At 45.1% G+C, this 20,306-nt stretch overlaps 2 protein-coding genes across 5 annotated transcripts in view; one reads left to right on the top strand and one right to left on the bottom strand.

Moving 5' to 3' along the window:
• Positions 1-20,306, bottom strand: part of MTOR (mechanistic target of rapamycin kinase) — a 117,851-nt gene that overhangs the window by 53,334 nt on the left and 44,211 nt on the right. For all 4 annotated transcript variants that reach the window (XM_049712406.1, XM_049712413.1, XM_004272387.3 and 1 more), the window contains 3 exons: positions 19,578-19,720; positions 16,567-16,729; positions 16,284-16,429 (listed from right to left, as the gene is read on the bottom strand). In XM_049712406.1, the coding sequence (XP_049568363.1) occupies positions 16,284-16,429; positions 16,567-16,729; positions 19,578-19,720 (452 nt within the window). The remainder of the gene's footprint in view (positions 1-16,283; positions 16,430-16,566; positions 16,730-19,577; positions 19,721-20,306) is intronic.
• Positions 5,579-12,748, top strand: ANGPTL7 (angiopoietin like 7). The gene is made up of 5 exons (XM_033432934.2): positions 5,579-6,601; positions 9,223-9,323; positions 10,109-10,303; positions 11,177-11,375; positions 11,600-12,748. The coding sequence occupies exons 1-5, from the start codon at positions 6,232-6,234 to the stop codon at positions 11,767-11,769; spliced, it is 1,035 nt and encodes a 344-aa protein (XP_033288825.1). The 5' UTR covers positions 5,579-6,231; the 3' UTR covers positions 11,770-12,748.

The following is a 20,306-nucleotide window of genomic DNA, read 5'->3' as shown; positions in this document are numbered from 1 at the left end:
AAAAACAAAGTGTTTTATGTGCATTATCTATTTTTAAATAAGCTTCCTGGCTGAAGTACAACATATATACACAGGAAAGTATACACCTAATTGTACAGCTTGATAAATTATCACAAAGTGAAGATACCCTTATAACTACCACCCAGACCAAAAAACAGAACACAACACACTGCCAGCATCCCAGAAGCACCCAAGCCTTCTCCCAATCACAGCTTCCCTTCTCATCCCCAGAGGTAACAACTCATAAGAGGTAACAACTATCTCACTTCTGATACAATTGGTTAGTTTCACCAGGTTTTGAACTCTATATAAACATTCAACATTATGTTTACGAGACACATCCATGTCATTGCATGCCGCAGTAGTTCTGTCTTTTACTGCTGAATAGCGTGTCACTGTATGAACACACCACAATTCATCTGTCTTACTGTCGATGGGGGTTTACGCTGTTCTCAGTTTGGGGCTATGGTAAGTCACATTACTACATTCCTTGTTTTTTTGGCCGCACCATGTGGCATGCGGGATCTTAGTTCCCTAACCAGGGATCGAACCCACGCCCCCTACATTGGAAGGGCGGAGTCTTAAGCACTGGACCACCAGCGAAGTCCGGACAAACATTCCTATACGTCTTTGGCACGTGGGTGCTCACATTTCTGGTGGGAACAAATCTCGCAGCAGAATTGCTCGCTTACAGGGGCATGTTCCAGTCTCAGAAGATACTGACAAACTGCCACGTTACATTTCGACCAGAAGGGTATGGAAATCCCAGTTGCTCCACATCTTCGTCAACACTTGGAATTTAGTGTTTTCCATTTCAGCCATTTTGATTGGTGTGTAAGTTGCACCTTCTGGTTTATTTTTTTATTTAAAAAACTTATTTTTATTTATTTATTTTTGGTTGCGTTGGATCTTCGTTGCTATGCGTGGGCTTTCTCTAGTTGCGGTGAGCAGGGGCTACTCTTTGTTGTGGTGTGGCAGGTTTCTCAGTGTGGTGGCTTCTCTTGTTGCAGAGCACGGGCTCTAGGCACGCAGGCTTCAGTAGTTGTGGCTCGCGGGCTCAGCAGTTGTGGCGCACGGGCTTAGTTGCTCTGCGGCATGTGGGATCTTCCCAGACCAGGGCTCGAACCCGTGTCCCTTGCACTGGCAGGCGGATTCTTAACCACTGCGCCACCAGGGAAGTCCTGCACAGTATAGTTTAAATTTGAGTTTCCATAATGACTAATGAGCCTGAGCAGTCTTTCATGTGTCGACTGGCCTTGTGGACATAATCTTTTGTGAAATAAGTACCTGTTCACATCTCTTGCCAATGTTTTAACTGGCTACCTTTTGTTTGTTTGTTAGGAGTTCTATATATACTCTGGATACAGTATACACAGAAGTATGTACTGGTATACCTTCTTGCCTTTTTACTTTCTTCATGGTGTTTTCCAGTGAAAAGAAATGACTCCTTTTATTGCATTTGATGTTTCCCTTTATGGTCAGTGTTTTTCAAATCTTGTTTAAGAAATCTTTGCTTATCCCAAGATGCTGAAGATAATCTCCTATGTTATCTTCTAGAAGCCCTACTGTTTTCCGATTTAGACTTTAAATCTCCTGGACTTGAGGTTTTGGGTGTGGTATGGGGTAAGGGTCAAGAACCTTTATCCCCCCATAAGGCTATCTAGCCTACCCAGAGGAACTCACTGTTCTATAGTGGCACCTTGTCATAAATCAAGTGTTCATATATGTGTGGGTCTGTTTCTGGACATTCAAATCTGCTCCATTTATCTATTTGTCTATCCTTGTGCCAATACTACATTGCCTTAATTACTTACTGTAGCTTTAAGATAAATCTTGATTTCTAATAAGGTAATTCCTCCAAATTTATTTTTCTTCTTCAAAAATGCCTTAGCTATTTTTAATCTTTTGCTGTATTTAACTTAGTCCTCACAAAAGTCCTGTGAAGTGGTTATAATTTTTTTTTTTTTAACTAACTTTTTTTTTTTTTTCTGTGCTGCACAGCATGTGGGATCCTAGTTCCCCAACCAGGGATCAAACCCATGCCCCCTGCAGTGGAAGCACAGAGTCCAAACCACTGCACTGCCAGGGAAGTCCAGGAGTAGTTAAAATTTTTATCCCCATTTCACAGATTGGTCAGCTCCGAGAAGTTAATTAATTTGCCCAGGGTCATATAACTATCAAGTGATGGGAAGGGATTAGAACCCAGATTTATCTGATTCTAGACTTAATAACTTTAAGTCCTTCAGATACCACCTCCTTAATCCTCAAGCCAGATGAGCCCTTCAGGGCATTTAATATGAATGCATTACAATTTTAAGAAATTCTGATGTTCTAAGCCACCCACTTCCAGTTAAAAATCTTGTTTGGTAACTACAAAGAGCCACTGTCCTGGTGAGACTCAAAAAAAAACAAAGCAAGAAGTAAAAGCTTCCTGGCTTCCTTCCACAGCCCCGTCTCCCAAGTAACACTTACAGCCTCGCCGGGATGTACAAGGGCCCTGAGGCCCGACGCGCCTCCACTCGTCCAGCTTTAATTCCTGCCACCACTCCTCTTCCTTCTTGCCCCTTAACGCCACACTTGACCACTTAGGCTCTATAAGCCCAGGCTTTTCATACAGCTGCACCTTGGCTCAGAATGCCCTCTCCTACTTCTGGCTACTTCTTCCTTTAAAAAAACCAAAAAACCCCACAAAAACAACAACCCTGGGTATCACTTCCCTCAGGAGACCTTCCAGAACCTCATCTGGGTTGGGCACTCCCCCTCTGCTGTGTCCCCCACCCCAGCATGTCACACTGCCCTGGAGTTCAGCTGTCTGTCTCTCCACCTAGCCTGTGAGGCACCTGAGGCTGCAAATTCCTAAGAGGGTTCAGAGACAGACTTTTTTGCTAGGTGCTATAATTAAACAGTAGACACTAAGAGGAGGCCTGAAAGAAATGGTTTCTAATAAGCCCAGGACACACTCTTTGGGAGAAGTGGCAAACTAGAAGGCTTAGGGAAGAGGTGCAAATACCTTCTGCGATGGACCTGGACTTCGGGCTAAGATGGAAGTAGGACTGAGCAGTAGAAGGGTCAGGGATTAAATGGCCACATGTAGTAAGGCAGCTGTGGCTTGTTAGAAGACTTCGGAAGTAAAATATGACCACAAACACACGGCTAAACTAACAACAAGGCAGATTCTTCTGAGATGTATTCATTCAACAAACAGAGCCTGGCACTGAGGGCAGCTGTTCCTCCCTCACCAGTTTGGAAGGATGGTTTAAGAGTAGGCAGGGGCACGAATACACTGGAAAACAAGGAGTCTCTCCAACAGGAACATTTTCAAGAAAATGAGACATGACGCCCCTATTGGGGGAGAAGGAAAGACCAGCTCTAGGCCCTTCTCAGCTCTGGAATTCCCAGGCTGCTCGGACACATCCAATCCTTGGTGCCAGCCTAAGGCAGCACAGCCCAGACTGTGAAGTAAAAGCTCACTGGTTTTTCTCAAAAGAACATAAGCTTTATTTTCATAAACATCTATCTCAAGAGCTCCAAGCTGACCCTCTTTCACCACCAGCAAAATGGAGAAAAGGAAAAACTGTAAGGTGTCCAACACAGGTTTTCCATATTTTCTCAATTAATTCCCATTTTTTATGGTCACACTGTTCACCGAAGGGCAGAGAAGGGATTAAAAGCCTCTCAGAGAAGGGAAAACTGCTCTAGTCTTCCGCATTTGTCCTGGTTTTCTCTACTGGCTTAGCTGTACTCAAAACAAGGACTTATTTTTCCTTCTTTCAGAAATTCAGAATCTAGGACACCCTAGGGTTGTAGATGTTTTGGAGGACAGATAATCTTCTGGCATGGGATATACTCTTAACTAGCTATTTTTCTCAAAATGGGGGGGGCAGTGTTGAAGATTTGGGCAGGTTAGACAATTTAAGAAAATCTTCAAATAAAAAAAGCTTCTGTCTCCAACTTAAGCCTTATGTTAGAAATAAGTTTCCAGAAAACAAATGTCAGAGAGTAGGCACTCATGCTAAAAGCTAGATGCTTTTGATCCAAACTTAGGAACCCCTTCCTACCTTTCCTGGAAAGGACTGCTACATGGGTTGCAAATATGAATGATCGATTCATTTTCTGCCCAGATATGAAAATCTATTCATAACAAAATTCTTCTGTTTGGGCAGAGGAAATGGTCACTGGAAAGAACAAACAAAAAGCCGGCCAGGAATCCATAAAGCGCCATTGTTCCATGATGTTCTCTACCAAGACAGCAGCATCGTGTGTGAGGCTACATACAATTGTGTGCCACACGGTTTAAGCTCGGTGCTCAGTGTCGGTTAAGCTGGGTAGGAGATCCTCGTGGAGTTTAGCAGACCCTGCTGAATGACCCTGTCGGATGCTGGCAGTCGGGGCCAGGTTCGCCTTAGTGAAGTGAGCTCCATGAGCTAAGGCTGCAGTGCCCGGCTGGACTAGACATTTGCAAAGAGACAGCAGGGACTGGCTGACAGTGCCAATTCTAAAAAGACCCTTTTGAGCAGAATGACAAGCTGCTACAGGACTCCAGCAACATCCTCACTCCTAAGCAGGCAAAGAAGATGAGCAGGTTAGCAAACAAACCCTGATCCACCTGATCCACTCCTGCTTTTTGATTTACAGGAAAAAAAAAGTGTTTGGTAACTCCAGCTGCCTGAACAGAAATGACTTTCTGAGCAGCAGAAGCCCTGACTGGAAAAAGGCTCTGGGGGTCACGGCGGGAAGGAGGGCTGCCAGGCCTCAGGCTTGTGTGTGAAGGGCCCATATGGAATAACAACAGTATAAGCACTGCACCCGGAAATAGCAAGAGCATGTTCAGAAGACAGTTACCGTGTATGGACAGAGGGAACTTTGTTTACCTTCTTAGTGAAAAGCTCATTTTAAGGATTTAAGATTTGCTGAAAACCCAGTTTTTTCCCCCACTTGTTTTCAAAGGAGGAATCTCCTTTAAATACAGTACACGAAAAATGACAATATCCCTATTGTCAGGGATATATATAGAGAATATATATATATATCATATACAGAGAATAAATCTGCAAACCATATTCCATAGGAAAAGGGAAATGAGGCTCCAGACATGGATTATTAGGCAATGGGGATGTTTTTCTCTACGTTTTAACATACTTTCCAGGCTTAGAACCATGGGCCGCGGCTGTGCCTGTTCTCTGTTCTGCATGAACACTGGTGGGCGTGCAGGTGCCCATCCTCGGACCAAGTTCTGCGTTTTCACCCCTGCTGCCATCGCTGCCACTTCCATGCCAAATGTCAACTGTGAGAGGCGAACACTGGCCCATTCTTTATTGAAGGAGAAAGTATGTAAAAAGAAAGAACTGGGTAAAGCCTGTGGGTACAAGCTACAAAGCCCTTTTTTGCTTCTTAAGAGATTTCCTCTATCCTTCTATTTCTAAAGCTTTTCTAAGTTGGAAATTTTCAAATGTGAGATAGCGTTAGATCCAGGCCAAAAGAGGGTTTTGTAAAACACTGAATGATGATCAGAGAAAGGAATAATGAGCCTTGTTAAAAGCACATTCAGAAGGATGCCAAAATAGACTAGAGCCTCGTATAAACAGCGTGGATTGCAGTAACAGGCCTCCCTGTGAGTGGAGAGTCTTATTCCCAACTCTCTTTGCCTACCTTATGCTCACCCCACGGTTATATAACCTTTAGAATGGAATCTGGAAATTCTTCTGACCCTGCCCTGCTTGCTTATAGAGCAGAGCCAGTGGCTGGCAGGGGTACAATCTAATAGGCAAAACTGGAAACACACAAATTCAGTCCTCTTGTCTTAGCCCAGAGACTGTGCAGGCAAGGAAAGAAAGACTGCCCCTGTCTCTCTCCTCCCCTCCTCTGGCCTAAGTTTACGCTGACTTCACCCAACAGGCACCTGACCCTCCCAGATGAGCTGGGAGGGGCTAAAGCGCTATGCACGGCCATGGTAGGGGTGGAGGTGCAGGCAGAAAACAATATTTAAGATGCTGAGTTTGTCGAGCATTCAGTCTTGGGAAGGAAGGCTATAGGATACCCAATTAAGCTGCGCGTTCAGAAACTCAAGTTTTGAGAAAGGCTAAGAAAGAGCAAGGGGAGAGGAACAACAAAGTGCTAAGTCCACCAAGAGCGAAAGGGCTAGGTTCTAATTTGCCGCAGCTCTGCACGCCTCAGCTGGACACAGCCAGATTCCCCCAGAGGAAGAGCCTTCCTCAACCAGGCCCACGAAAGATGCTGAAAGAGACTCTCTCGGCCGTGGCCTGGCTCTGCATTTTCACTGTGGCCTTTGTCAGCCACCCAGTGTGGCCACAGAAGCCCCCTAAGCGCAAGACACCTGCAGAGCTCACCGTGGCCGACTGCTGTGAGGAGGCGAAGGAGCTCAGGGCCCAAATTGCCAACCTAAGCAGCCTGCTGAGCGACCTGAGCAGGAAGCAGGAAAGGGACTGGGTCAGCGTGGTCATGCAGGTGATGGAGCTGGAGAGCAATTCCAAGCGCATGGAGTCGCGGCTCACAGAGGCCGAGAGGAAGTACTCCGAGATGAACAATCAGATGGGCATCATGCAGCTGCAGGCAGCGCAGACTGTCACCCAGACTTTGGCAGGTAAGGAGGACGTGTCCTCACGCTACTCACCACCTTCCCCCTCACACAGTCGAGCGCCTCCTGTCTGGAGCATTGCTTCTAGGTGACGTGGTCGTCAGAACGATCCCTGGGGGTTCTCATGGAACTTACTTTCTTGGGTACGTGCCACCAGCTCTATTTTCTCTTTAGCAAAGGCTTACGAAGTATTTCTTTTGGTTTCTAAGGTTCTGTACGTTTACCCAGCTTTTTTTTATCCCTGCAATGTTTTGGCATATTGAAGGTATGAATTACCATCTTGGAACACAGAGAGATCATGCGGTTTGCTCAAAGTCACAAAGCAAGTCTTAGAAATTGGGTTCCAGTTTTCCTGATTAATCCACTTCCTTACCCAGAGCTGACCGGCTGTACCCTCAGTCCCAAGGAAGCAGGAAAGAACACCAAAATCATAACATCTCTAGAAGCAAAGTTTTGCCTAAAACAGTTCTCTCGGGTCCCTGGGATTTAGTGGAATGGGCATTAATGGACTTCGGTGTCCTGTCTGCCAACCTAATTCTCACTGGCTCAGAATTAAGTGCACAGACACTGCCCAGAGTCATCTGAAGGACTCCTTCATGTTCAAAAAGGACTGACTCCTCAAGGTTGCGCAATTCTGGTATTTCTATTTTTTCCCACAATTGCAAATAAAATTCTCCCCAGTTATACAGGAAAATGCAATGCTGAAATTTACATTTTTAGTAGGCCGAAAATAAGATACGTTTACTGTTTTCTTTTCCAAAACAATTTTCAGTTTCTACTTAGCTTGGCTTAGACAGGCCAAGGTGAATTTATTGTTCAGACAGAAATTTGCTTTGCTGAAATTATCAGGAAATTATTAGTTACAAGGAGCATAGTCTATAGATATGTCATTTCTTGCTGATATAAGAACTTAAAAGAAAATCTTTTTGGTCATATTATAAACCAAGCCAAGAATAAAGAGCAGAGTAAGTCTTACTGGTTATCCTCAACTCAAATGAAGAAAAAGTTTTAACATGAAATTAAGCTTAAAAATTTTGTGTGGGATGAACTGGGAGATTAGATTTGACATAAATATACTACCACGTGTAAAATGGATAGCTAGTGGGACCCTGCTGTACAGCACAGGGAGCTCAGCTCGGTGCTCTGTGATGACCCAGATGGGTGGGATGGGGGATGCGGGGAGAGAGGTCCACGAGGGAGGGGTTCACTTCATTGTAGAGCAGAAACTAACACAACACTGTAAAGCAATTATACTCCAATAAAAATTTTTTTGTGTGTGTAAATCACTTTCTAAGCATGTACTTCCTGACTCTCAGTTTGGGACTAGAAAGGTCTTCTCAGGCCATTTTCCAGAGAAGTGAGTCCTGATTTGGTCTGTGTGATGAAACCAGACACACAGGAGACCAGGCGAGACAGAGGAATCTGACCAACGCCACGTCCTGCTCCTCCAAACGGGATTTTCTCATCTCCCAGCAAGGAGTTTCTTGGGAGTCAAATGCAGCTCTCTTGCCGGGCCTCTTACTCTTCCTGCCCAGGCCATCATTCCTTACTTTTCTTCTCTGCTACCAGGTGTGGGGTCACCTTTATACTCTGTAAGTAGCTAGCCTCTTGGAGAAAGCAGTAAGTTGATGCTTTCATCAGTAAGAGGAAGTGATGACCTCTGATAGGGAAGACAAGGGTCTCCCGTTTCCCCTCCCCAAAGTGCTCTGCCTTGAACAATTCCCACAGCGGGAAACTGCCCACTGTGTCCTCTTCTTGAAGGCCCAGTGCAGCGGTCACCAAGAAAAGAATCCCAAGACACAGTGGGCAGGAGGCATCTCCTAGACAGGCGAGAGTTCCTGCTCTCTGAATCCTATCTGGAAAGGCTGTCCCTTCCACAAAGCTCTTTGATGTTTAGAACAACAAGGAGACAAAATCTTTCATAAAGCACTAGCCCCCAGGGCAGCTGAGGAAACATTAAAATCAACCCCAGAGTGAAAGCCCGCCTGCCCAAATCTCTCATTTCCTTGTTTTAATAATGGTGTCAGGGGAAGGCCTCCAAGGGTTCCTTAGGGTGTTTCATTTTCATTTGTCTAGCAGTGTTGGATTAAGGAGGGAAAGATAAAATTATAAATCTCTGCTAATAAGGGACCTAGTAGGCAGTAGCCATTACCTCTGAAAAACAAGAAAAACAAACCGAGAAAACAATAAAACCAGACCCTATGAGATCTTCATGACTTATTTAGGAATAGAGGCTGGCTGTCCCAGAAGCTGAATTTATTAAACAGGAGGATCTGTTGGTGGCCCTTACACATTGTAACGTTTCCAGAATTCATGCCCTAGAACTACAGGGGGATCATTTCAGCACAAACCTGAAGCCACCTGTTTGTACCGTTGTGCTATCCAGGTGAAGGGTTTCCCTAGCCCTCAGCCCTACCACCAGTGAGGCCAAAACACACCCGTTCCTGGCCTCCTGATGCCCACCTCTCCCAAGTCCAGACACTGCCCAGCAATGAACACTCCTGTGAATTTTGTGGTAGAAATGAAGTCTCCCTTCCTAAACTTTCAATTTAGATGCAGCAGGGATGCCGGCTAGCCACAAAGCCCCTGGGTTTGGATGCTCACCCTGTGGTTTTCTCCTTTTGTAGATGCCATCTACGACTGCTCGTCTCTCTACCAGAAGAACTACCGCATCTCTGGAGTGTATAAGCTTCCTCCCGATGACTTCCTGGGCAGCCCTGAGCTGGAGGTGAGGTCATCACAGCCCATGTACTACCATCTATCCTCCACCCGTCAAAGGCTGGGGACAATAGGGCTAGTCACAGTCTAAAGAGAGGGAAACTGAAGACAGAGAAGCAGGGCTTCCCTGGTGGCGCAGTGGTTGAGAGTCCGCTTGCCGATGCAGGGGACGCGGGTTCGTGCCCCAGTCTGGGAGGATCCCACATGCCGCGGAGCGGCTGGGTCCGTGAGCCATGGCCGCTGAGCCTGCGCTCCGCAACGGGAGAGGCCACAACAGTGAGAGGCCCGTGTACCGCGAAAAAAAAAAAAAAAAAAAGACAGAGAAGCAAACACATCAACGCCAGAGAGCTATCTAAATACTCAATTTATGGAGGAAAAAAATCCAGGCATCTGTTTTGCTCCTTCAAATCATTAGCAACCAAACACTAAACCTTCTAACAGTTAGATAATGCTATAACCACCACCTAACTAGCTGCGATCCCTTGCCACATCCTACGGCAGTGACTCTTTGGGGAGAAAACAGAACATATAGGGAGTGTGTCAGAAGGACCTGGACTTTTTCCTTGCAGACTCTCCGTGCACTTGCTCTTATCCTCAACTTTAATCTCAGCAAACCACCAGCCTGCCCAGCTTGCCAACCCTGGGGCAGAATCGTTGCCTAGTGAGCCAGCATGGCTGTGGAAGGGCACACGTCCCTTGGCTCTACGGGGTGGGAGAAAGGTGGGAAGCCACGCTCAGGCTCGCGCTGCCTGCCTCGGCACGTCCTGACCAGGGAGGGCATCCCCTCTGCTCCAGGTGTTCTGTGACATGGAGACTTCAGGTGGTGGCTGGACCACCATTCAGAGAAGAAAGAGTGGCCTTGTCTCCTTCTATCGGGACTGGAAGCAGTACAAGCAGGGCTTTGGCAGCATCAGTGGGGACTTCTGGCTGGGGAACGACCACATCCACCGGCTCTCCAGGCGGCCAACCCGGCTACGCGTGGAGATGGAGGTGAGCATGAGACCAGGGCCGCCACGCCCAACTGTGTGCAACTCCTGGGCGTCATTCCTACTCCTGTTCGCCATCGGCTGGTGTACTTGTTGTGATGGTTTTCCTGCAGGTTGCAGTACAGTTGAGGAAGAATAGGGCTTTTTTTCCTATTTTTCACAAAAACAAGGCTGCAGGTACAAGGGAGAGGCCAGACTCAGGCCAGAGCAGAGGAATCCAACAGTCAGCTGGGCTGAAACACTGTGGTCCCTGCCCTGGCCTGGGGCATGAGGTCCTCTACATGCAAACCTTACTGGTATCGGTTGGTGACCCTCATCAAAGGCCCTGAAGCGTCACTATGTTCTCAGGTTACTCTTACGACATCTCAGAGTGGGATACAGCAAAACACACACACGTGTACACCTTACAGACAGGGATGTAAAGGGGAAGAGAATGAGAGACTAACCAGGGCCATATGGTGACCCAGGAGAGAAGTCTGATCTAGGACCCTTGTTTTCTGATTCCCTGGAGGAGGGGAAGATAAGTCCCTGTGGACGCTTGCAAAAAACTGCCTTAAAATCTTCACAGTCAATACAGATATGTCTATTTTTATTTACTTTGTAAGAAAAGGGCTCAAAGAGCTTCCTCTTTTATCTCATCTATAAAAAATGGCTGAAACAAGAAGGTAAATGGCACTATGGTTAAGAAATAACTCACGCTGTATATAAGTGTGTTAAATTCACGCTGTATGTAAGTGTGTTAGTGTGTTAAACTAGAGGTAGACAAGTAATAAAGTAGTAAAAAGGTGTGTGGCTGCAGCTGGGGAGAGGGAAGAGGTGCAGGATGGTATGAAAGAAGGCCCTGCTGCAGTTTTCTAAGGCTCTGCCCCCCGGACAGGACTGGGAGGGCAACATGCGCTACGCTGAGTACAGCCACTTTGTTTTGGGCAATGAACGGAACAGCTACCGCCTCTTCCTGGGGAACTACAGCGGCAACGTGGGGAACGATGCCCTTGTCTATCACAACAACACAGCCTTCAGCACCAACGACAAGGACAATGACAACTGCTTAGACAAGTGTGCCCAGCTCCGGAAAGGTGAGAGTTGGGGTTGGGAAGTGAGAGTTCAGGTACAAGGCCATAGTCCCACTGGAGGAGAAAGAGTGAATTTATAACTGCAGTTGGTATTCTGGCTTTGGTACTCCTGTTTGACACTGACCCTAATGGCTTAGGTACAGTTTAAAAAGCATCACAAATCCCTGCTGCCTGGTCTATCAGCTATTTCCAAGGACATACTAGCACTGACCTGTTTCCTGTCCCAGGTGGATACTGGTACAACTGCTGCACAGACTCCAACCTCAATGGTGTTTACTACCGCCTTGGGGAGCACAGCAAGCACCTGGACGGCATCACCTGGTACGGCTGGCATGGGTCTAGCTACTCCCTCAAACGAGTGGAGATGAAAATCCGCCCAGAAGACTTCCAGCCGTAAAAAGAAGCCTGCTCTGGAGCAGGGCTGGAGAAGTGGAGACAAACGGAGGCTGGGAAAAGGCAGAGGAGGAGAGGAAGGGAGTATAAAAAGGGCAGGGACAGAAAATGGCCTATCATCTTCAGTGAGAGAGTAAGTCTCTTAGGAGAACCAAAAAATCTATGTACTGAGGATGTTACAGTAAATGGGAGGAAATATTTAATTAAACACAGTGGGTCCAGACACAGACTGCTCAGGGGGCTGGCCTGAGTGGGCTGTCTGCCTGTGATCCCTGACATAGCAGCAGCTTCTTTTCCACATGATTTTTCTGTGAAAGAAAAATAATTGTGAGTTCACTTTAAGCATTTTCCTTAAGGCCTAGGTTACGTGAGGGCAGAAAATAAATGCCTTTGCTGAAAAGGACCAGATTATTTTGATTCTCTTGGGTGTTAGAGAAAGGAGTGAAGAGGGTGGTGGAGGAGAGGAGTTTCTGCTTTTAAATCCAATGAAATTATCTTCAGTCTACACAATTTTTTTTTTAAAGACAAAAATTTTTCTGCTGGAGGTGAACGGACCCAGGCTGGAATTGACTGGAGGAAACTCCACGGCTCTGGGCCTTGCAATTGGCCTCTGAGCACCTCCCCTGCTCGGCCTCGGTCAGGGCCCAGCACTGAGAGGCAGGAAGTGGGTCCAGTGGTGGCAGGAGCTCCAGTGGGAGGGGAAGATAAGTCCCTGTGGACGCTTGCAAAAAACTGCCTTAAAATCTTCACAGTCAATACAGATTTGTCTATTTTTATTTACTTTGTAAGAAAAGGGCTCAAAGAGCTTCCTCTTTTATCTCATCTATAAAAAAATGGCTGAAACAGGAAGTTAAATGGCACTATGGTTAAGAAATAATTCACGCTGTATATAAGCATTTTGCTTTGTAGAAATACAACATTGTAGTTCGTTTTAAACATTGAAAGTTTTTTCTTCCTTCTACAATAAACTCTTTTAAACCTCGTTCCTTTTAAAATTATTACTATTACCACTGAGAGCATGGTGGAAAGTTTTAAGTGAAAAATCAGAGAGTGAGCCGTGAGAAAGAGACTGAGTGTGTTGCAGTCTTCAGGGGGACCAAGGGAGGAGCAGGAAGCCAAAGACGAAAAAGCGAGGGACAAAAAGCGCAGCAGCATCCACTGGAAGAGGGCAGACTGTCTGACCTCCACCCAACCACCACAGAGGCCAGTGCCACCCCTGGCTTCAAAACACTTTGCAAACCAACACTCCTACTTTCTACTTGAGCAAACTTACATATACGCAGAGGGAAAAGAAACATCTTTAGTCATAACAGATGTCAAATAAGTTTGACCTTCAGGAAGCAATTTTTCCTTGTAAAAAAGAACCATTCACTTGAACTAGTCAGTGTAAGGTAAGCATAATTCTCGAACTCACTATTTTCTACTGTACCTATAGTCCTTTGATTGTTGGGAACCTACTTAACCTTAAAAACAAGACCCTCAGGATTTTCAAAGAAGTAAAGTGAGTAGAGAAGAAGTACACTGGAATAGGGCTTCCCATGGGACAGGCAGTCAGACAGAAACTTCCTAAGGCAGGCAGGGGATCTGAGATGTTCGTGGGCCAGCACAGTACTGCTTGGAGAGAGGAGAAAAAGACTGGGGGTTAGGAGATGAAGAGAAGGAAGAGCACAAGATGCCTAGGGCAGAAGTAGCTTATAATTTTCTCTTATCAGCTATACACCCCACAACTAAAGAAAATTGAGGCTCTAGGCAACAAAAGCTAAAATAAATTAAGTGGGACTACCTCAAACTAAAAAGCTTCTGCACAGCAAAAGAAAACAATCAATAAATTGAAAAGACAATCTACAGAATGAGAGAAAAATATCTGTAAACCATAACCCAGGGTTACTATTTAAAATATGTAAAGAACTTACACAACTGAATAGCAAAAAAGCAAATAATCCAATTTAAAAATGGGCCAAGGACCTAAACAGTCCATTTTTCCAAAGAAGACATCTAAATGGCCAATGGGTACATGACCGGGTGCCCAACACCACTGATCATCAGGGAAATGCAAAGCACAGCCACAATGAGATATCACCTCACACCTGGTAGGATGACGATTATTAAAAAGACAAGACATAATAAGGGTTGGCAAGGAAGTGGAGAAAAGGGAGCCCTTGTGCACTGTTGGTGGGAATGTAAAGTGGTGCAGCCACTACACCACTATACTGGTGGTTCCTCCAGACATTGAAAACAGAAGTACCACGTGAGCCAGCAATTCCATTTCTGGATATACTTCAAAGGAAACAAAATCACTATCTCAAAGAGATATCTGTACTCCCATGTTCATTGCAGTATTATTCACAATAGCCAAGATATGGAAATAACCTAAAATGTCCTTCAAAAGATGAATGGATAAAGAAAATGTGAAATATAGTTTATGTATATATATATTATGTGTGTGTGTATATATGTACATACACACACATATAATATACACATAATGGAATATTATTCAGTCATAAAGAAGGAAATTCTATCATTTGTGACAACATGGATGAATCTAGAGGGCATTATGCTAAGTAAAGTAAGACAGAGAAAGACAAATACTGTATAGTATCACTTATATGTGGAATCATTTTTTAAAAAGCTGATTTCATAAAAACAGAATAGAATGGTGGTTGTCAGGGGATGGGAGAATGGGGAAGCAGGGAGATGTAGGTGAAAGGGTACAAACTTTCAGTTGTAAGATGAGTGAGTTGAGTATCTAATGCACAGCATAGCAACTACAGCTAATAATACAGTTTTGTATATTTGAAATTTGCTGAGAGTAGATCTTAAGCATTCTCACCACACACACACACAAAAGAGTTAACCATGTGAGGTGATGGATGTGTTAATTACCTTGATCTCAGTAATCATTCCATAATGCATACCAAATCATCGTGCTGTACATTTTAAATATATACAATTATATTTGTCAATTACTCCTCAATAAAGTTGGGGGGGACAAAACATCTATATTACACTAATCAAAACCTATAGTTGCTGAAATTTACTCATACTTTTATAGATACACAATTGAATAACTGAAGTATAAACTTTTTGTGACAAGGTTAATGTCAAAAAAACATGTCACCATATGTGGTATTTTAGAAATCGACATTCAAAGTCCAATTTATTTGGGGAAAGACATGATTCTATTTTTATCCTTTTTTTTTTTTTTGGGTACGCGGGCCTCTCACCGCTGTGGCCTCTCCTGCCGCGGAGCATAGGCTCCAGACGCGCAGGCCCAGCAGCCATGGCTCATGGGCCCAGCTGCTCTGCGGCACGTGGGATCCTCCTGGACCCGGGGCACGAACCCGTGTCCCCTGCATCGGCAGGCGGACTCTCAACCACTGCGCCACCAGGGAAGCCCTATTTCTATCTTTCTGGTCACTTTTTTTTTCTTTTTTTTTTTTGGTACGCAGGCCTCTCACTGTTGTGGCCTCTCCCGTTGCGGAGCACAGGCTCTGGACGCGCAGGCTCAGCGGCCATGGCTCATGGGCCCAGCCGCTCCGCGGCATGTGGGATCTTCCCGGACCGGGGCACAAACCCGCGTCCCCTGCATCGGCAGGCAGACTCCCAACCACTGCGCCACCAGGGGAGCCCTCTGGTCACTTTTTAAAGTGTTGAAAGGAACACTTTTTAGCATCTACTCAAAAGCAGAGCTAGCAGAAAACTTGGTTATTTGATTATCCTTTCAAATGAAGGAAGCAACACACACAGCAGGCTGTTTCAGCCACAGTGGAGGTACTTATTAGCTGGGTGATTTTTCCTAAACTATCTGTAGTGAAATAATCAACCATGTTAGCATTTACATGAAGATAATTAGATCCTGAAGCTAATATTCTCTGATGATCATTAGGGGAAGTGAACAGTTCTCTAGGAGCTGTGGAGCTAACATTTAAGGCTGCTTGTAATTTCATAACAGCAAAAAATTTATTAAACAACCTATTTTTTTCCATACCCAGAAGACTCAAAACCATCTTATGAGAGAACATAAGCAAATGAGGGAAAAGACCACTGAATTTCAGACTCTGTCTTTTACATTCATAGAACTCCAAGGAGGAAGACTCAGGCACCAACGTATTTAGCCAATAAAAACCCACCCTGCCCTTGGGTGGTCTCTGAGGCACAGAATCCAGCTCCTAGTCCCAAGCCAGAGGGCGCGATCTAACCCAGACGTAAAATCTATCCTTCCTAGGCTGCTCCGTCCACAGAACTGCTTCTAGGCTAATTTCATTGGGACAAGTAAGCACAGGTTGGAAAACAACAGAAGCCCAGGTGCTAAGGGTCAACAGAAACGACAATTCTGGCTAGAATACTGGGGAGAGCCATCTGCAACCACATCTCATTTAAACGTGCTGGCCAGGCCTGATGGCAGATTTCATAGAGCAGAGGTCTCCAAGTGCCTCCAGTGAACTGTCACCAGGTAGTGGGAGAAGAGAGGTCATTTTAGATGAAGGCAGCAATTAAAAAGGGTTTATGGCCTACCTGATGAGAGACTCTAGGATGGCAGGGGTGGGACCCTTCTGGAACTCCAGTTCTTTGTAGTGTAGCGCTTTGGCATATGCTCGGCACTTGGCAGCCCTCTCACCCAGCAGAACAATGCCATTGTCATCCCTCAATGGCAGGGGGCCCTGGAGAAGAGCAGAACCCCACAGCATAGGAAAATGGCAGACGGGGCACAAGCAAGAGTGGGCTGTGAGGGTGCTTCTCCCCTCTCACCAGCTGGTTCCCCGTCAGGCTCCATCTGGACAACTGGGCAAAGTCTCACCTTGTCACTGTGTTCCATGAATTCAGCCAAGTTTAAGAGGGTTTGTGTGACTTCAGCGATGTCCTGGGAGGTGAGGGCCAACTCGATGCTTCTGATGAGCTCATCCTGCTGGTCTTCATTCAGCTCAGACCAGCAGGACACAAACGCAGCGTTAAAGAGATCCCTGAAGGCAGACAGGAGTGAAGACAAATGTTGGAAATGCCTCTCCTGCCTCTGCCTGGTGCCACAAAGTCACACCTACCAATCTACTCCCGGCATCACTGATTATGGTTATACAGGCCAGGGCTGTCCAAAAGAACTTGCTGGAAATGGTCTATATCTTCCCTGCCCAATATGGTAGCCATTGGTCAATGAACACTTGAACTTTGATAAGTGTGACTAAGGAACTGAATTTTAAGTTTTAGTTAATTTTAATTAAGTTAAAATAAGCACACGTGGCTAGTGACTGCTTTATTTTACAGTGCAGGTACAGGGCACTGGGGGTAGGGGCGGGGTGTGTGGGGAGAAAGAAGAGCAGAGAAAAGTAACTTGTCTCCACAGTGGTTGCATCACTTCTCTTCACTGGAGGGGATGAACAGAAAGGGACTTCTAACATAGCAGTTGACATAACAGATTCAGAAAACAATAATCTTCAAATGATTCTTGGGATGCTTCTTCTCAGGCAATGTCCAAAGTCCTAAGATCAGAAGCGGCAAAGGCAGCATCTGCTATTGCTTTTCAAAATATAAGCAGAACCTTTAGTAGGATGGTCATAAACAAAATGACAACAGAACTTAAGAAACTAGCAGTATTAGAAAATAGAATCCAAATCCATAAGTCTTAAAAGATTCTCTTAGCCAAACCTCTAACAGCCGGGGCCTTGGGAAGACCTGGAAGCAGAGGTATCATTTCTAGGATCACTATAACTATTTAAAATCACTACAGCACCATTTGGGTGAATATATTTGCTACCCCTGACATCTGAATTTTAATCCTACCCTCTTTTTTTTGAATGTGTGGAGAGGGGAGTTGGAAACCACAGGATATGCCTAGATAATGTATGGGGTAAGGGATCTGATGCTTATACATCTACTTTTCATTACATATTTTAAAAGGTTAAGTCAGATCGATGTATATATAATTTTGGAATCTGATGGAAGAAAACAAAATTTGAAATTCAAAGGATAACATGAAGATCAAAAGAAACCCTGTGTAAATTAAGAAGTAAGCTTTCTGATCTAGGTCCAAGGCCACGCTGGCTCCCAAGTGAACACACTTGGCACTAAGGGGACAGACACACATGTGTATATTTCTCACAAGCCTCTTGTGGATGACAGTGTGCCCAAAAGGGACTCAGAGCAGATGAGAGGGACGCTACAGTAGCCAGCGTGTGAAATCTGCACACTATGGAAACAGAGAAGTCCTAGGAATGATTTTTAAGCGTTATAAAATATTTGAAAGAAATCAGATGAACTAAATCATGGCATCCAAGCAACAGCCTCAGGGACCATCACTATTCTTGCTAAATACACTCCAAATAGCAAACCAACTGTGCTGATGAAAGTGAAATGGAATACCTCATTTTTTGCTTCTTGCTAATGAAAAGGATTGTTAATTAAATCACCATTTAATGCCTCATTATAAATAAGAACTGTCCATTGTAGAAAAATTTAGAAAATAAGGAAAAGAATAAAAAAGAACTGCTCCTGGGCTTCCCTGGTGGCACAGTGGTTGAGAGTCCACCTGCCGATGCAGGGGACACGGGTTCGTGCCCTGGTCCAGGAAGATCCCACATGCCGCAGAGCGGCTAGGCCCATAAGCCATGGCCGCTGAGCCAGCATGTCCGGAGCCTGTGCTCCGCAACGAGAGAGGCCACGACAGTGAGAGGCCCACATAACGCAAAAAAAAAAAAAAAAAAGAACTGCTCCTTAAATCCTCCCACTTAGAGATAATCATTATTGTATTACTTTCTCATCTTTTTCCTATGTACATATATTTTTAATAGCTGAAATCACACATTTATACCATTTTGTATTCCATTTTATTCACTTACATCATACTATGAATCTTTTACATGCATTAAAACTTTTTATAAACCAAATTTTCAATGACTTTTTAAGATTCCCTGTTAAAGGTTTATAGTATTTTTTATGGCAAATTCTACTTTCCGAAGACGGCTGCAGCACTAGCTCCTGTTCCATGCGCCCTTCTAGGAGCCTCCCACTCCCCTATAAAAAGGTGGCATCCACGTCTCCTCCCCTTGAGCCCGAGTAGGCCTGTGTGACTGCCTTCAACAACGCAGTGGGACAGAAGTAACACTATGTGACCTCCAAGACTAGGTCATACAAGCACCAAGCACTTCTGCCTCATTCCCTTGGGGACACTCACCCTTGAACCCAGCCAGTTTCCTGTGAGGAAGCCTGAGCAATCCATAGGGCAATCCACGTGGAGAGGAACCAAGGCCCCTGGCCAGGGCTGAACTTCCAGCCAACAGTCAGCCCCAACTTACCAGACATATGGATGAGCCATCTTGGAAGTAGATCTTCTAGCCCCTGGACAAATACCCCTGACACTGTGTGGGGCAGAGACAAGCTGCTCCCACAAGTCCTGCCCAAATTGCAGATTTGTGAGTAAAATAAGTAATTTTTTTAGACTGCTGTTGTTTTAGACCACTAAGTCTTGGGGTATTTGTAATGCAGCAATAAATAACTGGAGTATCACTATTACTGGAAAACAGGTTATATTAAGCTATTACATAGTTGTTTTCAGAGTTATAAATGACTTTGTAATTAAAGTTTTGGACCTAGATCTACTAAGGGAAGGTACACTAGCAAGGTTAAAATGGATGTTTTTCCTATAATAAGAGCTTCTTTAATTTGCTTTTTTATCTTTTCCCCCAGAGGTTAACAAAATTTAAAAATCCTTTTACTATTACTGCTAATAAAAACTAATTCTTATACAACATTTTCTACGTGCTGACCCTCTTGATCCCAATCTGAAGCTGGGAGGAAGGGAGCCCTGACACACCATACCTGGCCATCGGGTTGTAGGCCTGTGCCAGGGCCCAGCAGGAGCGCAGGGAGGGCGAGGAGGAGTCCTTCAGCAGCTCCAGGCTCAGCCGCCTCAGCCATTCCAACCAATCATCTTTGGAGACCCTTCTGGCAGCTCCCCAGGCCTATCATGCCACAGGCGACAAAGGAAAACCATCAACTGTAAGGGCCAATTGTAAAGAGCCCTTGATTATCTAATGATTATTCCACTTCTTTGATTTATAAAATTATACCTCTCATGATAAAATTCCCCGAGCACAAATACAAAAGAGTAATATTTAAAGCCATAAAACAAAAGCAGCAAACTCTCATAATATAAAGAAAGCCTGTTTTACACCTCATTTGCGCTGGACTCTATCTGCAAAGCAGAGAGCTCTACAGCCCTAAAGTGGATGGGGACCATCACACTCAGAATGCATCCAACAAAGCCGAATGGCCTCCAGCAGTGTGTGAGGGGCCTGGGACACCCTGCAGTGGGACACTGGCTCATCTTACAGCAGAGTCACACAGGGAGAGGGGAAATGCTCAGGTTGACACCATCCTCAATAGTGTGACCATCAGGTGAGCACTGAGCCCAGAGTACACGGCAGCATGGTGGAATGAGACAAAAGGAGTTGAACAGATTGAATTTTTTTTTTTTTTTCTTTTTGCGGTACGCGGGCCTCTCACTGTTGTGGCCTCTCCCGCTGCGGAGCACAGGCTCCGGACGCG

Source organism: Orcinus orca, chromosome 1 (assembly GCF_937001465.1).
Source record: "Orcinus orca chromosome 1, mOrcOrc1.1, whole genome shotgun sequence".
NCBI classification, from domain to species: domain Eukaryota; kingdom Metazoa; phylum Chordata; class Mammalia; order Artiodactyla; family Delphinidae; genus Orcinus; species Orcinus orca.
The sequence above is the reverse complement of the archived record's forward strand: the minus strand, read 5'-3'. Positions and strand labels throughout refer to the sequence as shown.